The sequence below is a fragment of the Malus sylvestris genome, chromosome 5, assembly GCF_916048215.2.
Source record: "Malus sylvestris chromosome 5, drMalSylv7.2, whole genome shotgun sequence".
NCBI lineage: Eukaryota > Viridiplantae > Streptophyta > Magnoliopsida > Rosales > Rosaceae > Malus > Malus sylvestris.
In genome coordinates, this window is record NC_062264.1 from 16,445,441 (window position 1) to 16,468,419 (window position 22,979).

General features: G+C 35.9%; 2 protein-coding genes across 6 annotated transcripts; both read right to left on the reverse strand.

Moving 5' to 3' along the window:
• Positions 1–329: 329 nt before the first annotated feature.
• On the reverse strand, positions 330–9,145 carry LOC126623334 (uncharacterized). The gene is made up of 18 exons (XM_050292189.1): positions 8,852–9,145; positions 8,198–8,371; positions 7,495–7,676; positions 6,765–6,870; positions 6,508–6,584; positions 6,333–6,420; positions 5,348–5,537; positions 4,657–4,783; positions 4,011–4,091; positions 3,792–3,893; positions 3,518–3,613; positions 3,178–3,252; positions 2,727–2,846; positions 1,929–2,057; positions 1,366–1,443; positions 1,071–1,157; positions 855–941; positions 330–747 (listed from the first exon to the last, which is right to left on the reverse strand). The coding sequence occupies exons 1-18, from the start codon at positions 8,904–8,906 to the stop codon at positions 697–699; spliced, it is 1,905 nt and encodes a 634-aa protein (XP_050148146.1). The 5' UTR covers positions 8,907–9,145; the 3' UTR covers positions 330–696.
• A 3,104-nt stretch (positions 9,146–12,249) lies between these two features.
• LOC126623999 (uncharacterized) lies at positions 12,250–14,563 on the reverse strand. Of its 5 annotated transcripts, XM_050292987.1 has the most exons (4): positions 14,230–14,563; positions 14,034–14,133; positions 13,720–13,793; positions 12,250–12,954 (listed from the first exon to the last, which is right to left on the reverse strand). In XM_050292987.1, the coding sequence occupies exon 4, from the start codon at positions 12,903–12,905 to the stop codon at positions 12,438–12,440; it is 468 nt and encodes a 155-aa protein (XP_050148944.1). In that variant the 5' UTR covers positions 12,906–12,954; positions 13,720–13,793; positions 14,034–14,133; positions 14,230–14,563; the 3' UTR covers positions 12,250–12,437. The 5 variants fall into 5 exon arrangements, with proteins under 5 accessions (XP_050148944.1, XP_050148943.1, XP_050148948.1 ...); XM_050292986.1 differs by lacking the exon at positions 13,720–13,793 and having other exon boundaries at positions 14,230–14,560; XM_050292991.1 differs by lacking the exons at positions 13,720–13,793; positions 14,034–14,133; positions 14,230–14,563 and adding exons at positions 13,214–13,359; positions 13,507–13,713.
• Between the last annotated feature and the right edge of the window lie 8,416 nt (positions 14,564–22,979).

A 22,979-nucleotide genomic window follows, 5' to 3' on the forward strand; every position in this document is an offset into this window, starting at 1 on the left:
GGATCGAAAGTAGAAGATCATGGTTTGGTTTATTTCATAGGAAAACTAATGAAAAGGACTTGAAAACTTTGAGTTTTAATGATAAGGACAAAATAAAGGGTAAAATGACCAAGATTGACTTTTTAATGTAAAAATGTGATTTTTCGTTATAGTGAACAGTACCGGATGCTTTTCGTTAAAATTCTCTTATTTCATAGCTCAGTCCTCTTAAGTTTGAATTTGTATATGTTTGTAGTGGATGGTCACGATTATAACATCTAAATGGTGTAAACATCTAAAGTGCGTTCCTCACATTGCACCTCGTGACAGGCTAACGATATAAAAAGACGTTACACGATAAAACTTTTTACGGTGGTATTCCACTTCATAAGTCGGGATTCGGGAATAGCAAATTCACAACCAAAAATATTTTTGTTCTAAAAAATATTCTTATGGGGTAGACTGCATCCAACACCACCACCACTTTATTCTTTGGGTCCGTTAAAATTTTCAACACATTGTTCGGAGTGAGTTGTGTACCGCTTGTGTGATATCTTCTATGGCAGAAGAACTGTGATGATCTTTGGCTAGCCTCATTTGACAAGAGCTGTGAACGTTATCGGTGCCCTCCAATATTTTTTTCTCACTCTCGAGCGTTTGTTGCTCGGAAAGGAAAGAAAAATATGCCTGGGAGGCTACAAGACAACATCCATCTGCTCATAATCGTGACGTTTGTTGCCTAAAGGATGGATCGATGCAAACGACAACCTGTAACATTTATTTAGTCGCACGGAAAAAAGGCATTTAGGGGAAATTGATTTGTCACACTACCACATCGAGAGTGAGACAAGTAAAAGATAGGACAGATGAATTACCTTCCCTACGCTTTTACCGGAATGGAGATACTCCACAGCATCTGCAGCCGAACGGACACCCAGAAACTGTTTTGGGTCTAACGAAACCTATAAAAATGAGCGCATACGATACGATTAGGAGTATCATCGATTTAAACCCTAAGCCGTCCTAGGATAGAGTACGGTAAATTATTTAGGTGAGTGAAAAGGTTGAGCAAAGATAAGTAAAACATTGACCTTCAGCTTTCCCTTGGAGAAAAGATAAACTAGTTTATCCAGATGTTCTTGCCAAAGGTGACTGTATTGCACTAGGAAGAAACCAGCCTGAAGATATGAACGTTGTTAAATAAACATTTGCTACAATAGATGAATTCACCGAAAGATATTTGAATGCAGTTTCAATTCTCAAAGCACTGCAATAGATCCTGTGTATGGATCAACTAATGACCCGATTATAGTATCCCAGTGACAAAAGCAGTTGAATTGAGAGAATACTTAAGGGGTGTAGTTTAAGTATTCAGCAGCTACATACCACAGTTTGGCTTTTCGCTAAAATCTTTTCGCAAATTCCGGGATAGTTTGATGGCTTCCACCCATGCTCTCCTTGATACTGAGACCATAATGAATCATGTCAAAGGAAGACTAAATCCACCAACATCAAACACAAGAAAATTCCTCAGCAGACGAGAAAATCCACATAATTGAATTTAAACAAAATCCAAATCTATTGAAATTTGAACAAACAAGGAGAATATGTTTCTAAAGCTGAGCCTGTACATCCCAGAAATCTTTTACCAGCTCAGCATATGGTTAAGACTGCTAATTGGAGCTTGCACTGATTTTTACCATTAATGGCGGAGACGGATGTGTCTGTTGGACTGCATATATTGATATACAATTTAGATAATTAATCCTATCAAATTTTCTGTTAATATTCATACTATTACTACATATTTGCATATAACCTAAAATGAAAATCGAAACAAACCCTTTGGTATATTTCAATTGTCTATATCAATTATCAAAGTCAGCATATCAAGTGTCAAGAAAGACAATTATATTCTAGTAACGTTTATGCTTGCATGAATAAAGAACCTGAGAAATCATTCCGATTACAATGAGTCGCCCATAGACCGCAAGAGCATTCAAGCACAAATCAAACATGTCACCACCAACAGACTCATAGATAATATCGACACCTTTGGGATACTCCTTCCTTAGAACCTGCAAAATTGAAAGTTATCAATGAATGGATTGCATTGCTCCTTTATCTACATCAGATTCAAAAGCATTTAGTTCTTTGTAGTAGCTGTTCCTTTATTCCTCCCATTTAGTTCAATTTAAACCTATGAAGTAGGGATGACAAAAATGTGTTTTGACATTAGCGAGTTTCTGACTGCATTACCAAACCATCTTCAGTAACGTATTTAATTTGGAGAAGGAAAACCTGATAAAACTGGCAAACCATACAAGCTTATGAGTCTATGACCTACGAGTCAAGGTTACTTCAACAAAATGGAAGAACCAGATTGGCGATTACCCAGTGCCAGATAATGATTGACTCGGATTAATTCTATAATCTAATACCAACTGTAACAAGCCTCCTAACTTTGTGAAACTTGGGTGTTTGAGTCGGTAAATTTAAAATTGTACTGATCTTAAGAACATTGCATTTCATCACATGCTTAAGGTAAATATTGATCTGAGGAGTCTTTGAAAATAAAAAGCACTAAGCAATCGGTATAAGAAGATACAGTCGATATTATTAGCTGGATTACTTGACATATTGCATCACATCAAAGAAGTCATAAGTCCTTTTTCAGCTTAGAATTCCATCAAGTACAACTAAAGAAACAATTTCATAAATAAAGGGAAAAGATTAAAAAGGCATACAGTTTTGACATCTTCAGCTTTATAGTCAATGACTCGATCAACCCCCAATTCTTTCAAATGCTTTGCCTTTTCTGCACCTCCACAAGTTGCAACCACAGTATTTCCGGCAAGTTTTGCAAGCTATGCATATAAAGGACTACTAAGAGTAGTGTTTGAGCGAAGAAAGACAAAGGTTGGCATCATAGAATGTCAGAATTAAATGGCAGGACAACATTTTGATCAATATGCACCAAATTTGGAGGGCTTTCAGGAGATAGAGGATGGGGTTTTTTTTCCCCAGAATTCCATCCCCTTGTTGATGTCAACGAGTTTGACATACTAAAACATTGGGTATGTATCGGCAACATTTAGACAGTGAATACACTGATATCACAAATAGCCATACACCCTGTGGAATCGAACAAAAAAGCATGCATATAAGAAAGAGCTATTTCCACATTTGAAAGCAAACCTGGACTGCAAATTGCCCAGTCCCTCCAGCAGCAGCAGTGACAAGAACTACTTTCCCAGATTCCATTTGTCCCGCCTAGATGCGCATAATAAAAGAAAGTGTCAGACAAATAGAAATATGGTGTTTCATTGAATAATTTAAACTATTAAAAACAACGAAGGCAACAAAGAATATTACACACAATTACTAGAAAATTATTCGGAACTCCACAGGACGTTATCATCGAACAATCACCTAGGATTCAGCAAAAAAAAAAATACAAAATTCTGATACAAAAACACAAGCGCTAACATTTTTTGAACTACGCATAGTTTTCCGACCACACACACACATATTTAACCTTTTCTAGAGCGATTGATGCAGTCAGTCCTGAAGTAAGCATAGCAACAACTTCTGGATCTGGTCTTTCCACAGGAAGGATGTGTTTTGAAGGTACCTAACCAAGTTGAAAGCTCATCAAATAACCTAGTTATTGATATTATAAAGAAATATAAGAACAAAAATATAATAGAATCACTTAGTGTCATGAATTAGTGGAAACTTGGAAACGTCTGACATTAAAAATGAAAGCCCATCTCAGTACACATAGAAAAGATATTCTCCAGATAGTGTACCAACGTGAATTCTGCATAACTTCCAAAAGTCATGATTGCAGCTGGAGTACCAACTTGCAAGTTAGTAACAGAGTCCCCTACTGCTGCAATTATCCCCACAGCCTGCAACAGTGAAACAGTTCTGTCAACTAGACATCACAAATAGCAATAACCTTAAACATTTGTAAACCATCAGTGCACGAGTGATTGTCATGTCAAAAATTATAAATTGTCCTGCACCTCAAAACCGCAATCAAATGGAAGACGGGACTCAATATCTTTGGTTTTGCCACTGAAATAACGTCCTGAACTGTAGTTTACCTATGAATGATAAGTCCTTGTTAGAGCATATATTATTTGCTTTACAAAAGGAGATAGGATCTTCAATATCATTATACTTGGTAAACAATTATCACATAATTAAAAATGCAAGAACAAAATTATTTAGACTCCTTAGATTGTTCCCTGGCCCCATCCCATCTTATTCTACCAGAGCATCCCTTCTCTGTATAATTAGCACTTTTTCTCGTCATAGAAGGTGATGCACTCCCCCCACCGCAGCCTGTGTTGTGCATTAATTCAGTCTATTTTTGTAGACTGTAATCTAGTCTTAGGACCATGCCAAAGCAACTCCCATAGAGCCTGCTGCCTGGCCAAGTAATCATAAGCCTTAACTTTTACTCACTAAAACACCTGACTTCCCCTGGCAACTCATCATCCAGTATATCACTAAGTTCAGTCCAATTTTAATCATGTCTCAAAAGAAAACATGCATCATAAATAAGGAAGAGCAACAGATATTAGCCAATACAACGTTTGATAGCAAAACATAAACTATGAGAAAGAAAACTTAGAATCAATATTTCAAGGAGAGTCAGATGCTTACATCACTAGCATTGACACCAGCATATATGATTTTCACAAGAACGCTGTGCGGTTCAATGGGTAGTCTCAATGGTGCGCGCACCATGGAGGTAGCATTACGAAAATTGTGACTCAAGGTGTGAACAACTCTGAATAAAAATAACTGTTATTAGCTAACAAAAACTAATAACAAACCACTCGCATTCTTTCAAGAGATAATTTATGATTGCTTCTGCGACCTAATGTTAAACAAAACATGAGAAAGATTTGAGCAGATAACAATTGAAACATGAAAGGAAAAGTTTTGAGACTACAATACCAAAGATATAATTTATATCGAGCATTTTACACACAAGCATGGCACTGCATTTAGAAAGTTACTCTTTCTCAAAATTTCACAATCAAAGGATATCTGTAAGCCAAGTACGGAAAACGGATACATTGACCAGAATTATGCAAAGGCTGATGAATGCAAAGCTTCATTTTCTGCCTATACCAATAAAAGTCATCATTTGACAGACTTTTAGTAGGAAATAGTCTACCAACTTTACCCAATATCATAATTTTGTTCTCAATACGCTAGCCAAATTCAATTTATAGATTCACAATAAGATATATCCAACCATGCATTATAGTAAATCGTAAAGCACCTAAGAGCTGATATCTTTCTGAAAAAGAAAAAGGGAAATAATGTTTGATGTGTTATTACTCACAATTTCTCAAAACTTTCTGGAAGTTGAAAATTGAAAGGAGCTTCTACCACAGCTCTTTTCCTCAAACTTGAACGGCGAACCAAGTATTTTGCTTCTTCTGCGGGAGTTGGCCAATATTCCATGCCTCTTCGATTTGTAATCCATAGGCATGAGCCAGCTTTACTCTCATCAGTAATAAGCTCAAAAGCGCCTACAAATACAATACAAGAGCTTGGAACTTGAGAACGTATATGAAAATTATAAAATATGATTGACCTATCAGTGATTGCATGCTTCGAGATGAAACCTTTATTTACAGAACAAACATGGAATTTTCTTAAACCCAGAATTTTTACATTGTGGGCCAAACAATGTCCAAGAACCATGTGAGTCAGATGGCACACAGCCGCATATGCTAAAAGCTAGAAAACCTCTCCAATAGCCCTGCTGAAGGTTTTGACATTTGACTTCATAGAGCTGAGTGGAAAAGGACTGACTTCGCAAGGTACAGACAACAGAACACTTCTCAAAACACCCCTCCCAAACTATGGGTCTAAACATCACTCCAAAGGTCGTACCCAGTGCACAAGGCTCCCGCTTTACGCAGGGTCTGGGAGAGATGAATGTCGGCTAGCCATGGGTCTAAACATCACTCCAAAATTAAAAATAATTGAAAATAAAAAAAAATAACAGAACAAAATAAAAGCCATAATTTGAAACAAGCGAAGTATCCATAACTTGAAAAGTGCACCGGTTATCTACATGGGGATCATCTAAGGCTAATAAATTGAGACATAAAAAGCATCATTGCGGCTATACAGCTGTTTTTGCAGATCAGCATAAAAGATTTCTTGACTTTTTTTCCATATAATAGGCTATTTTACAATTTGAGTAAATCCTTGACTATGAGGTCCAACAATCTAATACCTATCACTAAAATATACATCTGCAGATGATTACTAGAATCACAAACTTCTTCAAAGAAAAGATTTCAGTAACACATTACCTTTTACCACCATTTCCATGGACACATAGCCGTCCATTAGACTAATGAATTTAGAACCCACCTTTGAGCCCATCTCAGTTTCAACAAACTGCATCAAATAAGTAGGAAAGTGTTTTACTAAAATATTCCTTTGCATTGTTGTCTAATATCAGTTGAATGTAAGTTACTATCTTACTTCAGGACAAAGCACATTGATGCGAATCCCTCTAAGTTTGTATGGAACAAGAGATCTCGTAAATTGAACAACCCCACCTGCAAAAGCATTGTTTTATGATCAATAATGTATCAATGAAAATATTACTGACAATATATATGCATGTTAGGTGTACTTTAGTTTATCGGTATCTGCTGATACTCAAAGAAAAGGAAAAAACTGACCAAAAGAAAAGTTTTGGAGAGCAAATCCGGACAAAGCTAGTACAAAGAACAAACCTTTGGAGCCAGAGTAGATTGGATCAGTATAGAATGGGTAAAGACCTGAGGAAGACCCCATATTGATAATTACGCCAGGCTTTTTCAAAGCTTCCATGGTTTTAATCTGTTTGGAACATAGTTGATTCATTAAGACACTAATGTAGTCAACAGAGGTAAAATATCTTATGGCTCTCAATTTTAATTCCAGAGATCAATAACGAAGACAGAAGAAAGAGGCAGAACAGTTTATCACCACTTCAATAAGCCTAAGTTGAAAGTCTTTTAAGAAAAAGTCAGAGGGAGTAACCCGTTATTTAACTACAGGGAAGAAAATAGGGACCACAGCAAAAGGGGCACAAACATAGAAGAAAACGTAGAAACGTGCAAGACTAAAGATGATTCAAAAGGTCTCTCTATCAGTAAAAAAATGGTGAAATGTTACCATAGTCTTGATAAACTGATGAAACAGCTTATCTGTCATTTATTGAAAGGCTTCACAAAATCACTTTTCAGTCCATAACAAGTGGTGATTTTTTTCAATAAAATAAGGTAATGGCCTACTGAAATTGTATAACATAGCATAAGGACCTTCATGAATCAACAAAAAATATTCCTATGTTAAGAAGATAGGAATGACAATATATCCCCTCAGCATTATCAATTAAAATTTGTCTCATTGATAGAATTTTTGGGTTTTCAGGGACCTAACAAGTATGTCAGGAAAAAAGAGTCAAGATTCAAAGCATACCGCAAGGCGAGTGCAATCAATAACTGCCACCAGATTCACATTAATTGTTTTCCTCCAGGTATGAGTACCATCGGTTTGATCCTTATCAAATGGTATGAAAGCAGTAATGCCTGCATTGTTTATACAGATATCCAATCCTCCAAATGTTGCTAAATGCTTCTCGAACGCAGCAGTTATATCTCCTGTCCATGACATAAAAAATAATGTAACCATCTGAAAGGTACCATCTGATTCCAAATTAATATAAAAGCCATATAGGATGATCGAGAAGATAACCTCTTCAAGTTTAAAGTTCTTGAGTGTGAAATGCAGATGCATGTGCAGACTGGGAATCACTGAAACACGACTAAAAACAAAACAGGTTTTCTTTAATCTTCTTTTATATATCAAAATTCTTTTAATCATGGCTCAATAGACTCTCATGAAACATGTATGATATTTTTTTGGCATCCCTGTAGAATGATGTTTGGTGTGTCATTGTACAGAGTAAGCATGCTAAAACTTGCAAATAAACACAGTTCAAGCAGAAAGACAACATCACAAGTCTTAGTTCTCAAATCTTTACCATACAATATTAACCTTAAAGGTCGTACCCAGTGCACAAGGCTCCCGCTTTACCATACAATATTAACCTTGAGCAACAATAAAAAAAAATGGAGTATTCCATTCATTGGCAGGACGGTTGTACAAACTGTTCACTAACCTGTATTTGAAACATCGCATTTTACAAACACGGCAGACGGGAAACCTAAATTGGAGTGGAACTTGGCATTCTCCTTCTGAACAAGGGAAGCAACTTCCTTCCCCTTTTCTTCAGAGAAATCGACGACTGTCACAAATATTCCCTTCGCTGCCAGAGCTAAGCTCAGAGCTTTTCCTACACAGAAACAGCCCACGGAATCAGTAATAAAAACAGCTAGCATCACGAAAACAATCATATTGCGAAAGAATTTGCAAGTCTACAATGTAAGTAAATTGTGTATGCACTGGGTTAGCGGTTGCGTTAAGAATTGGACTGGAATTGAAGGCCTAGTTTGGTGTTTACGATTGGATTGGAATGGAATGGATAGCCCACTATATCCAAGGTAAGTCAGAACGAAGAGATGAAAAAATTATGTCCAACTCAATGGATTATCCAATCCAATCCAATCCAAACAAGGCCGAAACGGATTTGGGCATTTCAAAAATCAAATTCTTTGTTCTCGTAAATTTTCACAATTCCGATTATACATACATACATATATATATACATATATATACATACACACACATACACACACACACACACACACACACACAGAATAAAACCAACACTCGTGTTGTTAAGTTTGATGAACGTAAAAGTGAGGTGGTTCACCGATTCCGGAGGCTCCGCCGGTGACTAGAGCTGAGAGGCCTGCTTTTAGCTCCATTTCTCTGTTCGGGTTGACTTCTGAATTTGATCTGGGGATTAGCGATTCAGAGAAAGCACAGAGAGCGTATGGAGAAACGAGCGAAATAATTCGAGTTCGATGCTTCTTTTACTGCCGTTTCATTGCTTTTCTCGTCGTTTCCTAGTGGCGCGATTTGTTCGGTAACAGACAAAAGGACAAAAGGAAAGGAAGGGAAGGCCGGCCTCGGGAGGAGGGAATTACCCATTTTGCCCAGTTATGTATTTTTTTTAATTATTGAAAGTTTCAGTGATGTAAGATTTTTGAAACGTGAATAACAATTCGCAATGTCTATCTAATTTTTAGGTTATATTATATTTTCCTGGTGAACTTTTGGAATTTTTCACTTTGGCCCTTCAAACCTTTTTCTGTATCCAACTCAAGTTGGACGTTAAACCTTAAAACGTGTGTGAATAAAGACAATAGTGATGTTTAATAAAAATATGTAATGCTAAGGAGACCAAATTTTTACACCAAATGATGTTGATGTTGATTATTGCATGATTGATTTATGTGCTTATTTTCTAGTAATGATACATCATTTAATTTGCAAATTTGATTTAAAAATGTGGTGTCCTTATGACCACTTATATATATGAATCATGTCTTTTGAGTTTGATTTCTATAACACTGCTACTACACCACTAGTATGAGTGCAAATATTTGATCGATCAAATATACACATAAAACAATAAGAAATAGCTTAACGAAACTTTGAACGTAAACTTAGATAGGTACATTCTTGAAATTGAAAATCAATCAATGTAGTCCATGAAAATAGGTGTTGCAAATCAATATAGTCATTCCGTTATTCTGTCAAAAATTCTATTATGTGCTGATGTGGCACATAGGTGGATCACACAAGTCTAATTAAATATTATCATGTAGATTTAAAATATTTAAATAATAAAAAATAATTTTTTTTATACAAATAAAACTTAAAAACTTTGTTTTTCACTTTTTTTTTCAATTCTTCTCCAAAACCAGGATTTGACCTCTAATTTTCGGGCTGCCGTCTTTCCCGAACCACCACCCCCGTCTTCTTCCCCATTACCTGTATTGAAAAGACTTTCAATCTTGATTTTGTTGCTTTAGCGAACCCCATCAACAAAAGTTTCCCAAAATCTCTATCTCACCAAGGTTTTCAAACCCAATAGCAAATAAGCATAGATCTTTTTGTCCTGCAGACTGAGATTTTGTTTTCTGGGTTCAATCTGCCAACAAGATTTCTTACTCTTTCCCCAGAAAAAGAACCATATATACTAAGAACCCAACTGCAATTCAGAGTTAATAAATCTGGGTTCAATCTGTTTAAATGTAAATGTTGATAAATCTGTTAAGAGTTGTTTCATGGTTACAATAGGACTCTTGTAAACTTTGTATTATTTATACGGTGAAAGGAATGAAGGAAATCATTACTTTCACAATACTATTTCTTTGCATCACTTACTTTTCTACAGGTTTCCCTTTATTTTTTTGGGTTTTGTTTTTTGGATGAGAACCTAACAAAAAGCTAGGAAGAAAAGAATGGGGAACCGGGTCGATCTGAGACTAAATGCGACGGCTGCAAGGCGGTGGGTTGCTTCCACGAAGCCCAGTCCTCATCCACCAGCCTGTTCATTTCCGCCCAATCCGCAAACCACCAGCCTGCGCACACCTAACCTGCAATCCAGACCGTCCAGCGTTCTCATTAAACCACCACTCTCAAATCCCATCCCACCGCTGCCCTGTACCATCTCGCACCAGACCACCATGATTCCCGGACCTCCACGCCTGACCAACCGTTCATGCACCTAAACCCAGATTTGTTTCCGCCTGCCACAGTTACTGACCATCGTGTTTGAGGCAGACTCAGAATTTAAAATAATTTTTAATTATATTTGATTTTTTATTTATTTTAATTATAAATAACAAAAAAAATGTAATTATATAAAAATAAATATTTAATTTAACTTGTGGGACCATATATGTGTCACATCAACATATATCAAAAAAAATTTGTAACAAAATGATTATATTGATTGATTTTCAATTTCAATGACCATCTTGATGAAGTGGATCAATTTCAGGCACCATTTGTGATAAAAACCTAAATATAAAATCATGATTGGATTAGTAATTTGGAATTTCAATCCTATGATAAAGGTAATGTTATTGACAAAAAAAGAAGTATGCTATGTTCGTCTCTTGCACTCAAATTCGATCCCTATAAAAAGTCATTAGGGACGAAATTCGGCCAATCAATACATACATGATTAATGATGGTAAAAGAGGTAAACAAGTTTATGGAAGCTTTGGTTGTTTTCATAAAAGTGCGTTTTTTGTGCAAGTTTGACATACTCAAGGGAAGGGATTCTTTTCGGATCCCTTCCACCTAATCCACCAAGTCTGGGGATCTAGACCATTGAAATTTGATTCAATGGTTAAAGTTATTATAACTTTTAAAGTGGGTCACTGTTTGTAGCCGTTGTATCAAATTTTAATGACCTGAATCCCTGAACTTGGTGGATTAAGAGAAGGGATCATAAGAGGATCCCTTCCCATACTCGAGCACTCATTCCAAATCACCAGTCAACCCCAACACTACATTGACGTGTTGAGTTAATCTTGTCCCAATTTGGTTTTGAGAATTATTATTAGCACTCCAAAAATCTCATTTGGCACTCCAAACTTTCTATAATTAGAAAAAAAAAATACACGTGCGAGGAGTGTAGAATAAGATTTTTGGAGTGGTATTTGGTTTTTTATATTCTTTTATTTGGCTCCAATCTTCTTTTATTTAGGCTTTCACAATTCACACGCCGTTACTTTCAGTTATCAAATTGAATAAATAAAATAAAAATAATATATTTGATTAAACATGAACGTGTAAAAAAAAGAAAAGAGCGTGTTTATTGTCTTTCTTTTTTTATTCATGTACGAAGCATTTATCTTTTTGCAGTTGTTCTTTATACTATTAAAATACAGCCCATATTTGGTTTTCGTAAATTGGTTTCTTCCAATTTGGAGAAGGTAGTTTTGATTGATTGCAAAACTACATTTTGGGTTGAAACTGTAATTAGGTGTGATCACTGTATAATTTATTCATATTGTAATATCTTAGAGTATTTTAATGATCAATCACTTAATTGCATGATTAATAAAAGGTCTGCAAATAATGCAGATCTTAATTATCACCAACAGCGAGCTTGAACCACATTATTACTAGCTTATTGCGAGGCGAAGCCCATCCCCTCATCATTAGTTTAGATAATATCGTTTGTTAAAATAAAAAATGTTAGTCAAACATCACATTGAATGTAGTATGCATAAACAAAACTCCAGCTTATCCTGAACAGTGTTTCCTTTCCAAGTAGCAAAATCCATAGGCAAATCTGCATACGGTGAAAAGCAAATAAATACATAGGGAAATTTATCTTTTAATCTATAGCACTATCAAACACAGAGAACTTTACATAGGCCAAACCAAAAGGGCTTCATCACGAAGACAAATTACTTGTTTCCAATATGCCATTAACTGGCTAGCTTAAACGCATCGATGAACAGACCATAAGTGAATCCCATTTTGAAATTGTTGAGAAGAGCGATGGGGAATGTTACTTTTGGTCGGCTGTAATAAAATTTTGTCACATACTCTGTCAAGAGAACACACACGACTGCAGCAATAACATCGTTGACTCCTAAAGCTCCAAATGACAAAGATATCGTTTGTGCCACATAAAAGCCACCCAACAAAGAGATTCCACCAAAGAGAGCCCTGCGTGATGGACTTCTAAAATAGTTCCTCGAGAGTTCTGGCACAGTTCTGATGATATCAACTAGTCTTCGAGACCCTCCACCCTCTTGAACAGCTCGGACACGAAAAAACCCAGGTGAGGATCTCAAAGTAGAGACTCTGTATTTCCCGGTAGAAACTCTGGTTTGAGGGCTCAATCCAAATTTGTAAAGGCCTGTAGAGGCCAAACTCAAAGACTGTGACATTTGCCTATTCAATATCAACTATCAAAACCAACCAGAATACTCGCCCGTCCTGGAAAAATGAAATGGAAGCAACAATTAACAAGGAAAGCAGGCAGAAACATAAGCAAGTCATGAAAGAAGAAACGAAAAACAAATTCAGAGCAGAGCACAAAAAGAGAATATCTGTTAGTTGTTAGCGACAGTACAAGGACTCCAATGTGACTATCCCACCTCATTTGTTTTTTCAACGTTTTTCACAAACAAAAAATTCCTTACGACCAATTAGTAAGTATTATAATGTTTGTATGACATTAGCTTCTCTTACTCACTCAAAATTATTGAATGTTGTCATGTACATTATACTGATGTTATGGGAACATGATTGCAGAGAGTCCGACTCCAACTCCAACTCCACTTGTTCGTATATGCCATGGCCTCATGCATTCTTCGAACCACCCTATAAATGACATGACAACTTTTCTACAAAACATCAGGACAATCGGTAAGGTCTGTAGGTTCACCGTAAGAACATGGTTCTCAACAATGTCTCCACCTGGTGGATTGTTCGTAGCTTCATATACTCTAATAAACCAAAGAAAATGTGTTCTCAAACTCAAATTACCTAATTCCATCTACAACTGCAAGAGACCGAAAGTGGAGTAAAGAACCCTGATACATTGACAGGACCTCATGTTCATATCCCCAACTAACATATGAAATAGAGAAGTTGGCCTCCCACTATCATTCTGAAAACTAATGTTTCCGACAACATACAAACCCTTTCATCTCAGAAGCAAGAGATGATAAATAAACAGGTTATTGCTATATGCATAACCGTTATACGGTATACTGCAGCGTTATCTGTGTAACCGAACTCAACCCAGCAACCTCCTTGTACACTTGGAAAACCTGAAAAACATAAATAGACGCTAGAACAACATTGTGACAGAGTGAATGCAGAAATGGATAATTGTTTGAGATGTTTTATTTTAAATAAATGAAAAACCAATTAAAACTCAACAATAAACAAAGCTGTTAAAACATTAGGAATAATGGAATTAAAACATGCATTAATCGATTAGTTCCCTGCTTTATTTAAATAGGAAATCCATATACAATTAGGAAGGAATGAAAGCAGGGAATACATACCCAAACCAACAGTCGCCTTCGAACTCCTGTTAAATCTCAGATTTATCAGCGGAGTAAACCAAACGCAAAATCCGCTCTTAGCCGACAAAGCCTCGACAAACTGCCACAACTCAGCATAAAATCAAACTGTTAGGGTTTCGTTCAAATCAATGCAAATTCGAAATAACAACTCTCATATAAGGGTTGCTGAACTTACCTGAGTTAAATAAATAAAAATTACGATGATCTGAACAAAGATCGCACCCAGACCGCACCAAAAATTGGTCGGAAAGCCGATGACAATTGGGGAGAAACGATTTACAGAGATGCAAAACTTGTCTCAAAACAGAGAACCCAAACAAACTCCCCAAAAAAAAAAAAATAACACGACAATCTTTGCGATGAATATTTTGCAAGACGCAAAACACAGGATTTCAGACGAAATGAAGGCGACACCAAGATCGATAGAAGCAGAGATTGCCGACACACAAAAGGCAAAGCAAATGGTAAACCAACGAAAACCTATTCGACGCATAAACTGAACGATGACAGACGCGTGGCCATGAGGGCCAAAACGGACTTTTCACTGCACAAAATAGCAAAAGACAACCGCAAGCAAAGAAGAATCCGAGGGCAGTTTCGCCCTTTCACTGCTGGTGAACAGTGCCGGGGAAACTGGATTTTAGTATATATGATATATATATATATATATATTGGTAGGTATGACATACCGCCGGCATACAAAATCAATTACCAAAGTCATGTCATTAATTGTTAGTTCAGTAAAATGTCAACCGATTATGAAAAATGCCCAAACTATATCATACCATTATGAGCCGACCGGTATGATTCGGTCGGTAAATCGGTTTATGGCAAAATTTCCCACCCCTATGTAAAAGCGAGCGTCGCTTAGCACCCAAAAAAGAAAAAAGAAAATGAAAGAGAATAAAGGAAGTTTTAACGAAAAGGGTCTAACACTATTCATTCTTAATCAAAATAACATTTTGTATATGAAAAGTCTATAATGAATCAAACTCTTTTCTTTATTTACTCTTATGCCATTATTTCATTATTGTAGCGGGTCTACAATACATTATTTTGCATGGTGTTATTCAACTTATGCTAATTTGCTGTCAGCTCTTCATGTTTCCATCATGTTGTCGATGTTATGCAACCCTTCTTCTGTCAAATTGTACAAGTATTGTTCATCGCCTTCTACTAGTTATGCATCTCTTTCTCTATCTTCTTTACTTTGTGGTACATTTCTGTCGTTTCTTCTTTGAAATTTTGAGACTTCCAATAGGGCTGATGATTGATCCTTATCTTACTGTAAATATACATTTTGTTCTTCTTCTGCTACTAATATCATAATATCATATCATACCTAAAATTTTCAAACTCATCTAAAGCTAACATTTGGATTCATCAGAATTTTAGAATATTTTTGTATGAATGAGTCCACCTATGTGAGGAGTAGGGGATAGTCTAAAGGATTCTTCATTAATCATGGCTATATGCCTAGCTTTCTCCTTATGCATATGTACATACCAATCTGGAGGACTACTAATAAAACTTATACAAATTTCTTTCCACATTTCCAAATAATCTTCTGTTACTTTTATAAGTTTTTCTGGAAATGATTCTAGTTGAAAAATATGGTTAATATACTCTTTTGGCCTTGAAATTCAAACATCTTTAAGTTCTTATAGTACCTGCAAAATTGACCCTTGCAAAGATTTAAAAAAGCCAAATAATGGATTTAAAACTTCAAACATTAGCAACGATCATTGTTTAGAAAAATGCTCACATAATATGTGTTCCGCTAGTCTTCCATGGTGTTTTCTTTTCCATTTGTTCGATTACTCTTCTTATGATTTTGTGATTCCATTATGAGCTTTCGTTCTCTTTCTCCCTCTCGTCTCTTTCTCTCTTAAATAACCACATTAGAACCAATAGCATCAACTAAACCATGTGTAGGTGCATCCTCACCAATCCAAACACTCCCTTTGCAACCTCCTCCATTTTATCTACCTGGCAACACAGGAAAAGAGGGACACTTGAATGTTTCAAATTAACAGAACGAAAAGTATGTGAAACCAAAACAAAGAAAGAATTGACGCGCATATATACGTTCATCGATCTGGAAAAAGTTGCCTTGCCAAAACTGGAAGAATTTCACAGCAGTTCTTTTTATCTGAAAGAATTTCAAACGCCCAAAATTAGATTTTACATTTTACTATAAAATAAAAACCTAAAAATTATCAAATTATAGAAAACTAAACCAAATTTAAAGAAAATGCGTGGGAGAGAGACTTACCAATTTGTGTACATTCTTAGCATGCAAATGGGTGAGAACTGAAACCTGTAGAGAAATAGTAGGGAAAGAAGAAGAGATAATATGGAGTGGTAAGCTGCAATCAGAAAACAAAAAGAATAGAGTTGTACTGGAATTGTGGGAGGTTACAGAGTCTCTGGAATGATCAATTGTACAGAGAGGTTTGTGTGAGGAAGAAGTTTGATCAGAAAATTGGGGAATAGAAGATAGACGTGGTGGGTTGGTCTCTGTTGGCAATTATCTCATTTTTCTTGTAATCTTTTAATTTTGAACCAGAACAGATGATGAAAGGTTGTGAGAGTTTAAAAACTGAATGGGAACTGCTATGCAGTTTAAAATTAAACATGCAGAACATGGTGATTCTTCCTCCCACGTTATTATTTTTTTCTTTTTCTTTTTTTGTTTAATTTTTTTTTATCTTTTTTCCTTTGATTATCTGATATGTTTTTGTACCAAAATGTCCTTGCAGATTATATCCCTTTTGATATTGTTAGTTGTAACTTTTTTTGTTTGGGGGGCTTTTTAGTTCAAAATTTTTTGGTGAAGCATTGAGACACCAAACTCTCATTTTGACTTTCTAATATTAAAGATGTTAGTTGTAACTTTTTTTGTTTGGGGGGCTTTTTAGTCCAAAATTTTTTGGTGAAGCCTTGAGACACCAAACTCTCATTCTGACTTTCTAATATTAAAGATTAAAGATAATATCATTTTGTTAAAAAAAAACATAGTTTAGTGTTATAAAATAAGTGAGCTAGAATTTTCTTAGTTCAAATGCTCTCATAGGCGCATAAAATAATTTGAATAAATTCTTAATTTATTTGATACACATATACAAGTAAAATCCATTTCATTTTTTATATATTCAACCATGACATTTTTCAAACCCTTCTCTATACTCACAACCATACACATACACTCCAATCCATCCCTTAAAAGGTTTTCAAAACTCTTCCCACGCCATCAAGGTAGATTACTTAGTTTCTTTGTTGAATTATGAATCTATCTTTTTCTTAATTAAATCAATAATGTAGGTATCCACGGTGTTGAATTATGAATCAAAAGTTTTAAAATCCTTATCTTGATATTCCATTATTTCTCAAATCCTTCTCCAAATACACAACTATATATCCAACTCCATCCCCAAAAATTAAAAAGCCTACATGGCGTACATGGCAAGTAATTAAGTTAAATAAGTCCTTCTTGTGAATATGGGTTTACCAACTCGCAACCAAGCTCGGTTAGGCTAGTAGAATTGAGGTGGTAATGGTGTCGAATATGCTCTAGGGAAGGAACACATCTCATCCTTTGGTTCTAGAACTTGAAGATGAGGTTACTTGATCACTACGAAGTTCAATAATTGGTTCGTTTTTCGTTGTGCTGAACGACTAGTAACTGGGGACCTTACTTTGCAGAAGCTGATGAGATGACCTCTTGAGACTACAGTGACACACTCCGACCCAGAATGTCCACTAGGACTCCGAATCGAGCTGTGCTGGCCGACACCTGGAAGGTGACGAAGCCATAAAGTGTGATGATGTGGAAATATTGTGAATAAATTTAAACCTAAGAGTGCCTAAATACCAGAGTGCATTGGTGAGTGGGAATGAACCCACTTCACATGTGAGGTTAGAGCATAAGCAAGTACAGAAGAGTGAATTAAGAATTGTACCCTCGAATAATCTCCAATACTAAGAATCGCCACGATTCCTCGATGATAAGAAAGCTCAGCTAAGAAGACCTGGAGGGTGAAGACAAGACAAAGGTGAGTGGCTCAGTAAATAAAATTTTAATAGAAATCATATAAATTTCTATAACCCCTCGCTACAACACCTGTATAATTTCTAGACTTAAAATATAAAAATATACATCTACATATATATATATATATATATCAATTCAAGTCATGCTTCACATATTTATAATCATATGCTAACTTGTCGCATATTCATCATGTCTGCTAGCTCATCACATATTCACCACATATGCTAGCTCATCACATATATTCATTATATATATGCTAGCATTTCATCACATATCCCATTATAAATATATGCTAGCAATTCATCTCATATCCCATCATAAATATATACTAGCATTTCATCACATATCTCATCATAAATATATATGCTAGCATCTCATCATATATCATCACATATATGCTAGCATCTAAGTCGGAGTCACTTCTAGTGACCTATACGACATATTGATATCTCATCACATATCTCATCAATCATGGCTAGCATATAAGTCGGAGTCACCTCTAGTGACCTATACGACATATTCATATCTCATCACATAGCTCATAAGTTCAACTAATATCGTATACTTATTTGAACTTACCTAAACTTACCTGAAACAATGTCATGCTCAAAATCAGGAGCGTAATCACAGTTACACACAACCCTAACAAGGGTAAGTGTCTATCAATTATGCATTGTGTATAAAATCTCATTATATTAACTTCAATGGTGTCGTAACTAAGCCAAAATTGTAACCATAATTACAAACAACTAAAATAGATATAATGGTATGTGATAACCATACTACTTGTGGAACGAATAACATACAACACGTCCCTTAGGTTCTAAATAGCTCATTTTAGACTAATCCCCAGTCTCAGGGTGGTAATGTGACACTCGACAAAATCTAGTACTCATAACCCTTGGAAAGATTTTTCCAAAACTTGGGAGTGAAACATTCAACACGATGAAATATAAATACATCCAAATAGTAATCCGATCTGATTTCTGTTTACCTGAACTAGTATAGAAATCCAAAAGTAACTCTCTCATAATGCCATCATCATCTGAAAGCAAACAAGGAAGAAACTGTGGTTGTCCATACAATTTGGACTTCATTTCCTCAAACACCATTTCTACTTTAACCAAAGGCGAGGCACGCCTAGACTGAGAATTCTCTTCAAACACATCACGTGAAGTCTCAAATTATTTCCACTTAGGTAAAGCTACCACCAATTGAGCAACACGTAAGTCTAGCATTGGTTCAACATCATGATTATTGATTTTCACATTCTCAACACGTACAAAATATTTCGTACTGAAAGTCATATAATAGTACTTCCCAACTCCATTCATATAACAAAATGATTATAAACATTCAACCCATTTCTCGATAGGTTGAAGGTAATTCCATATCAACACTCGTATTTTTCCAACTGAAATAGAATAGGATAAACTAAAAGTCTTCGAGAGTAAATAAGTTCTTTTCAAGAAATAAGTATATTTAAGAAGTTCTAAGGTTAATAAAGAATTTAGACATGTTCTCCATAGAGAAATGTCATTTGATTTTCAAGCAAAGATGATAATCGTTAACTTTAAATCATAGATAAAATAGTTCATTCCAAATGGTTCTATACATTGGTACCGACTATTGTGAATTCGACAAGCTTCACAAAAGAACTCTGAGTTTCAAAAGGTTGTTACATAGACCACCAGTTTGAAATAGGATTTGAGCAAAAATGCAAGAAACTAATGTAGTACGAAAATGGAATGGTGGTATTCTCCCGGATACTGCCAAGGAATTAAAACTATTTTTTATTTCTATTCTCAACAGGTTTAATAATGATGGTTAACCATAATGATGAGATTGACCCGTAAATTCCTGGCAATACACCAATAGTGATACATTAGTCCCCCGTTAGGGCCATCAACTAGTCTCAATTCCACACATTTCCTTGGCAGAAAAGTTCTTTGCTTACAATCTAGAGACACTCGCCAAAATAATTTTCTAAAGATCGACGAGTCATCAAATCTATCCAAAACTTAGGAATGACTAACATATATATATATATATATATATATATATTTTCCATATTCGACGAGGTGGTAAGATTCAAACATTAGACTCGAGAACCAAGAATGCTCACATCACGTGTGTGATGAACGCAATACTGCCCAACTTATGGTTTGACACCAAACTAACACACCTCGACTCGGAATGTCCACTAGGACTTCGAATCGAGCTGTGCTGGTCGACACCTGAAAGGTGACGAAGCCATAAAGTGTGATGATGTGGAAATATTGTGAATAAATTTAAACCTAAGAGTGCCTAAATACCAGAGTGTACTGGTGAGCGGAAATGAACCCACTTCACACGTGACGTTAGAGCATAAGCAAGTACAGAAGAGTGAATTAAGAATTGTACCCTCGAATAATCTCCAATACTAAGAATCGCCACGATTCCTCGACGATAAGAAAACTCAGCTAAGAAGACCTGGAGGGTGAAGACAAGACAAATGTGAGTGGCCCAGTAAATAAAATTTTAATAGAAACCATATAAATTTCTATAACCCCTCGCTACAACACCTGTATAATTTCCAGACTTAGAATATAAAAATACACATCTACATATATATATAAATTCAAGTCATGCTTTACATATTTATAATCATATGATAACTTATCGCATATTCATCATGTCTGCTAGCTTATCACGTATTCACCACATATGCTAACTCATCACATATATTCATTATATATATGCTAGCATTTCATCACATATCCCATTATAAATATATGCTAGCAATTCATCTCATATCCCATCATAAATATATATGTTGATGCACAAAACCAGAGGGTCTTGGAACAACATAAATCCGACCGTGAATCTGCAAGGAAGTAAATAACACAAGATGTAGCGTGGTTCACCCCAATGTATGGGCTACGTCCACATTGATATTGTATTTCTCTGACTGTATGTATGGATTACAAGGGTGAGGGGGAGTCCCCCTAGAGAAAGAAAATGTTGTTGTATTTGTGAGGGTATTGCCCTCTGTTGGGTTCCCCGAGTCCGATTTGTGAGGGGGGATGAGTCTCTTTTTATAGAATAAGAGGCTCCTCCTTTTACATAATCATATGGGCTGGGTAATGAGGCCTAATGTATCAAAGTCTGAGGCCCAATATGTGTGGTACCAACAGTAGTCCCCCAAGTCTTCAGTCAAGAGAGTCTTTTGGCTGGAGACTTCAAATCCAATCCATGTACGGGCTGAAATGGCTAGATGTCTTGAACCAGTACTCAACCCAAGGCAATGCTCAACATAAAGCAATACTCGGCTAGAGGTATCACACGTTATGAGGCTCCTCAGCTGGAGGCAATACTCGTTGCGAGGCTGCTAGGTTAGAGGCTATGCTCGCGACGAGGCATTTGCTCGGCTGGAGGCTATGCTCGTTGCGAGGCTGCTCGGCTAGAAGCTATGCTTGCTGCAAGGCGGCTCGGCTCATGGTATTCCTCATTGCAAGTATCTACTTTATGTGGACATGCACTCAGTATGAGTTGATTCTTGACATCACTTGGGTCCGCTTGTCGAGTTCGCATATTGGGTCTATGCGTCGGATCCGCGGATTGGGTCCGCAAATTGGGTCTTTGAGTCGGGGCTATACGTAAGGTCATCGAGTTGGGGCTATCTGTAGGGTCATCGAGTTGGGTTCGGGCACATAGGTGTCCCAATAAGCGAATGTCCGAGCAAGTGGGTGTTCGGTTAGACAAGAGATTACCATGAGCACGTGGCTCATCAGTCTATAAGTTGGTAGACTTCTTTAATCAGCAACAATGTTGATCAGTGGATCTAGTTGCTCAATAATTCCTGATAATAAATGACAGTATAAGTACGACCGTATAATGAATAAATCAAATTGACAAAGTTTGTCAAGGCAAAATATTGTGTTGTGTGCTTTCTATGAATAAATGATTTATTCAGTTGTTTGGTAAATCACATGTTGTATAAATTAATAATGTGATAGTAATCATGTGATATCAGAAATAATAATTATATTATTTAATCATAAGTCATCATGACATAAAAATAATAAAATTATTATTTTATAATTAGTCATCATGACACAAATAAAATAATAAGATATTAAATAAACAATACGTATCTTCGTATATCTATGAATAATGAAACCATTCAAAATAACAAGGAGGATCTTGGATCCACTTGTCTAATTAATGATCACAATTAATAAACAAAAGAATGTGTTAAATTGTTAATCATGTGGTAGGCAGCTTTGCAAGCAACGCCTTAGTCATGAAAGGCTGCTACTGGTAGGGGTCCCCTAATACAACTTGTGCAAGCCAACTATAAATCCATTCTCTCTCTCACTCGGTTCTAGCAAATGTCACGTGAAATTTACTGACTTTTGTAACTTTCCTTTTTTATTGTGTTTAAAATAATAAAATTATTATAATAAAACTTATATTTTTAGACGGAGTGGGCAACATTTATAGAATAATTGAGGTAAACAACAGTACAGTAAAGCTGGCACCATTTATAAAATAATTAAGAAATAACATAAAGAAATATAAAGTTTCTGACAACCACTTATCTTCTTCATGGGTGTGGAAATGAGTTCAACCGGAGGAGAGAATGACAGTTCGAGCATCCATGACAGCGATTTGGAGTTTTTGACGTCTAGTCCGAGTGGAAGCAGTTTGGATTATAATGATTCGATGAAGAATCTTAATGAGGGCAGTGGAATCAATTGTTCGGGAAATATCAGCAAGGAGGATGCTGATGATGGGATAAGGCCGCAACTCAATATGGTTTTTTGGGTAATTATCAATAAAATATCAGGATAATCCCAACTATTTGAAAGATAATTATTATGGTTATG

Excerpts from the sequence above, each read along its gene's own strand:
- LOC126623334 (XM_050292189.1), bottom strand. The coding sequence starts at position 8,906 with ATGGAGCTAAAAGCAGGCCTCTCAGCTCTAGTCACCGGCGGAGCCTCC. Across the intron at positions 3,614-3,791 it reads GTTATGCAGAATTCACGTTG|GTACCTTCAAAACACATCCT; the intron begins GTACACTATCTG and ends CAACTTGGTTAG. Across the intron at positions 748-854 it reads CCGGTAAAAGCGTAGGGAAG|GTTGTCGTTTGCATCGATCC; the intron begins GTAATTCATCTG and ends TAAATGTTACAG.
- LOC126623999 (XM_050292987.1), bottom strand. The coding sequence starts at position 12,905 with ATGTCACAGTCTTTGAGTTTGGCCTCTACAGGCCTTTACAAATTTGGA.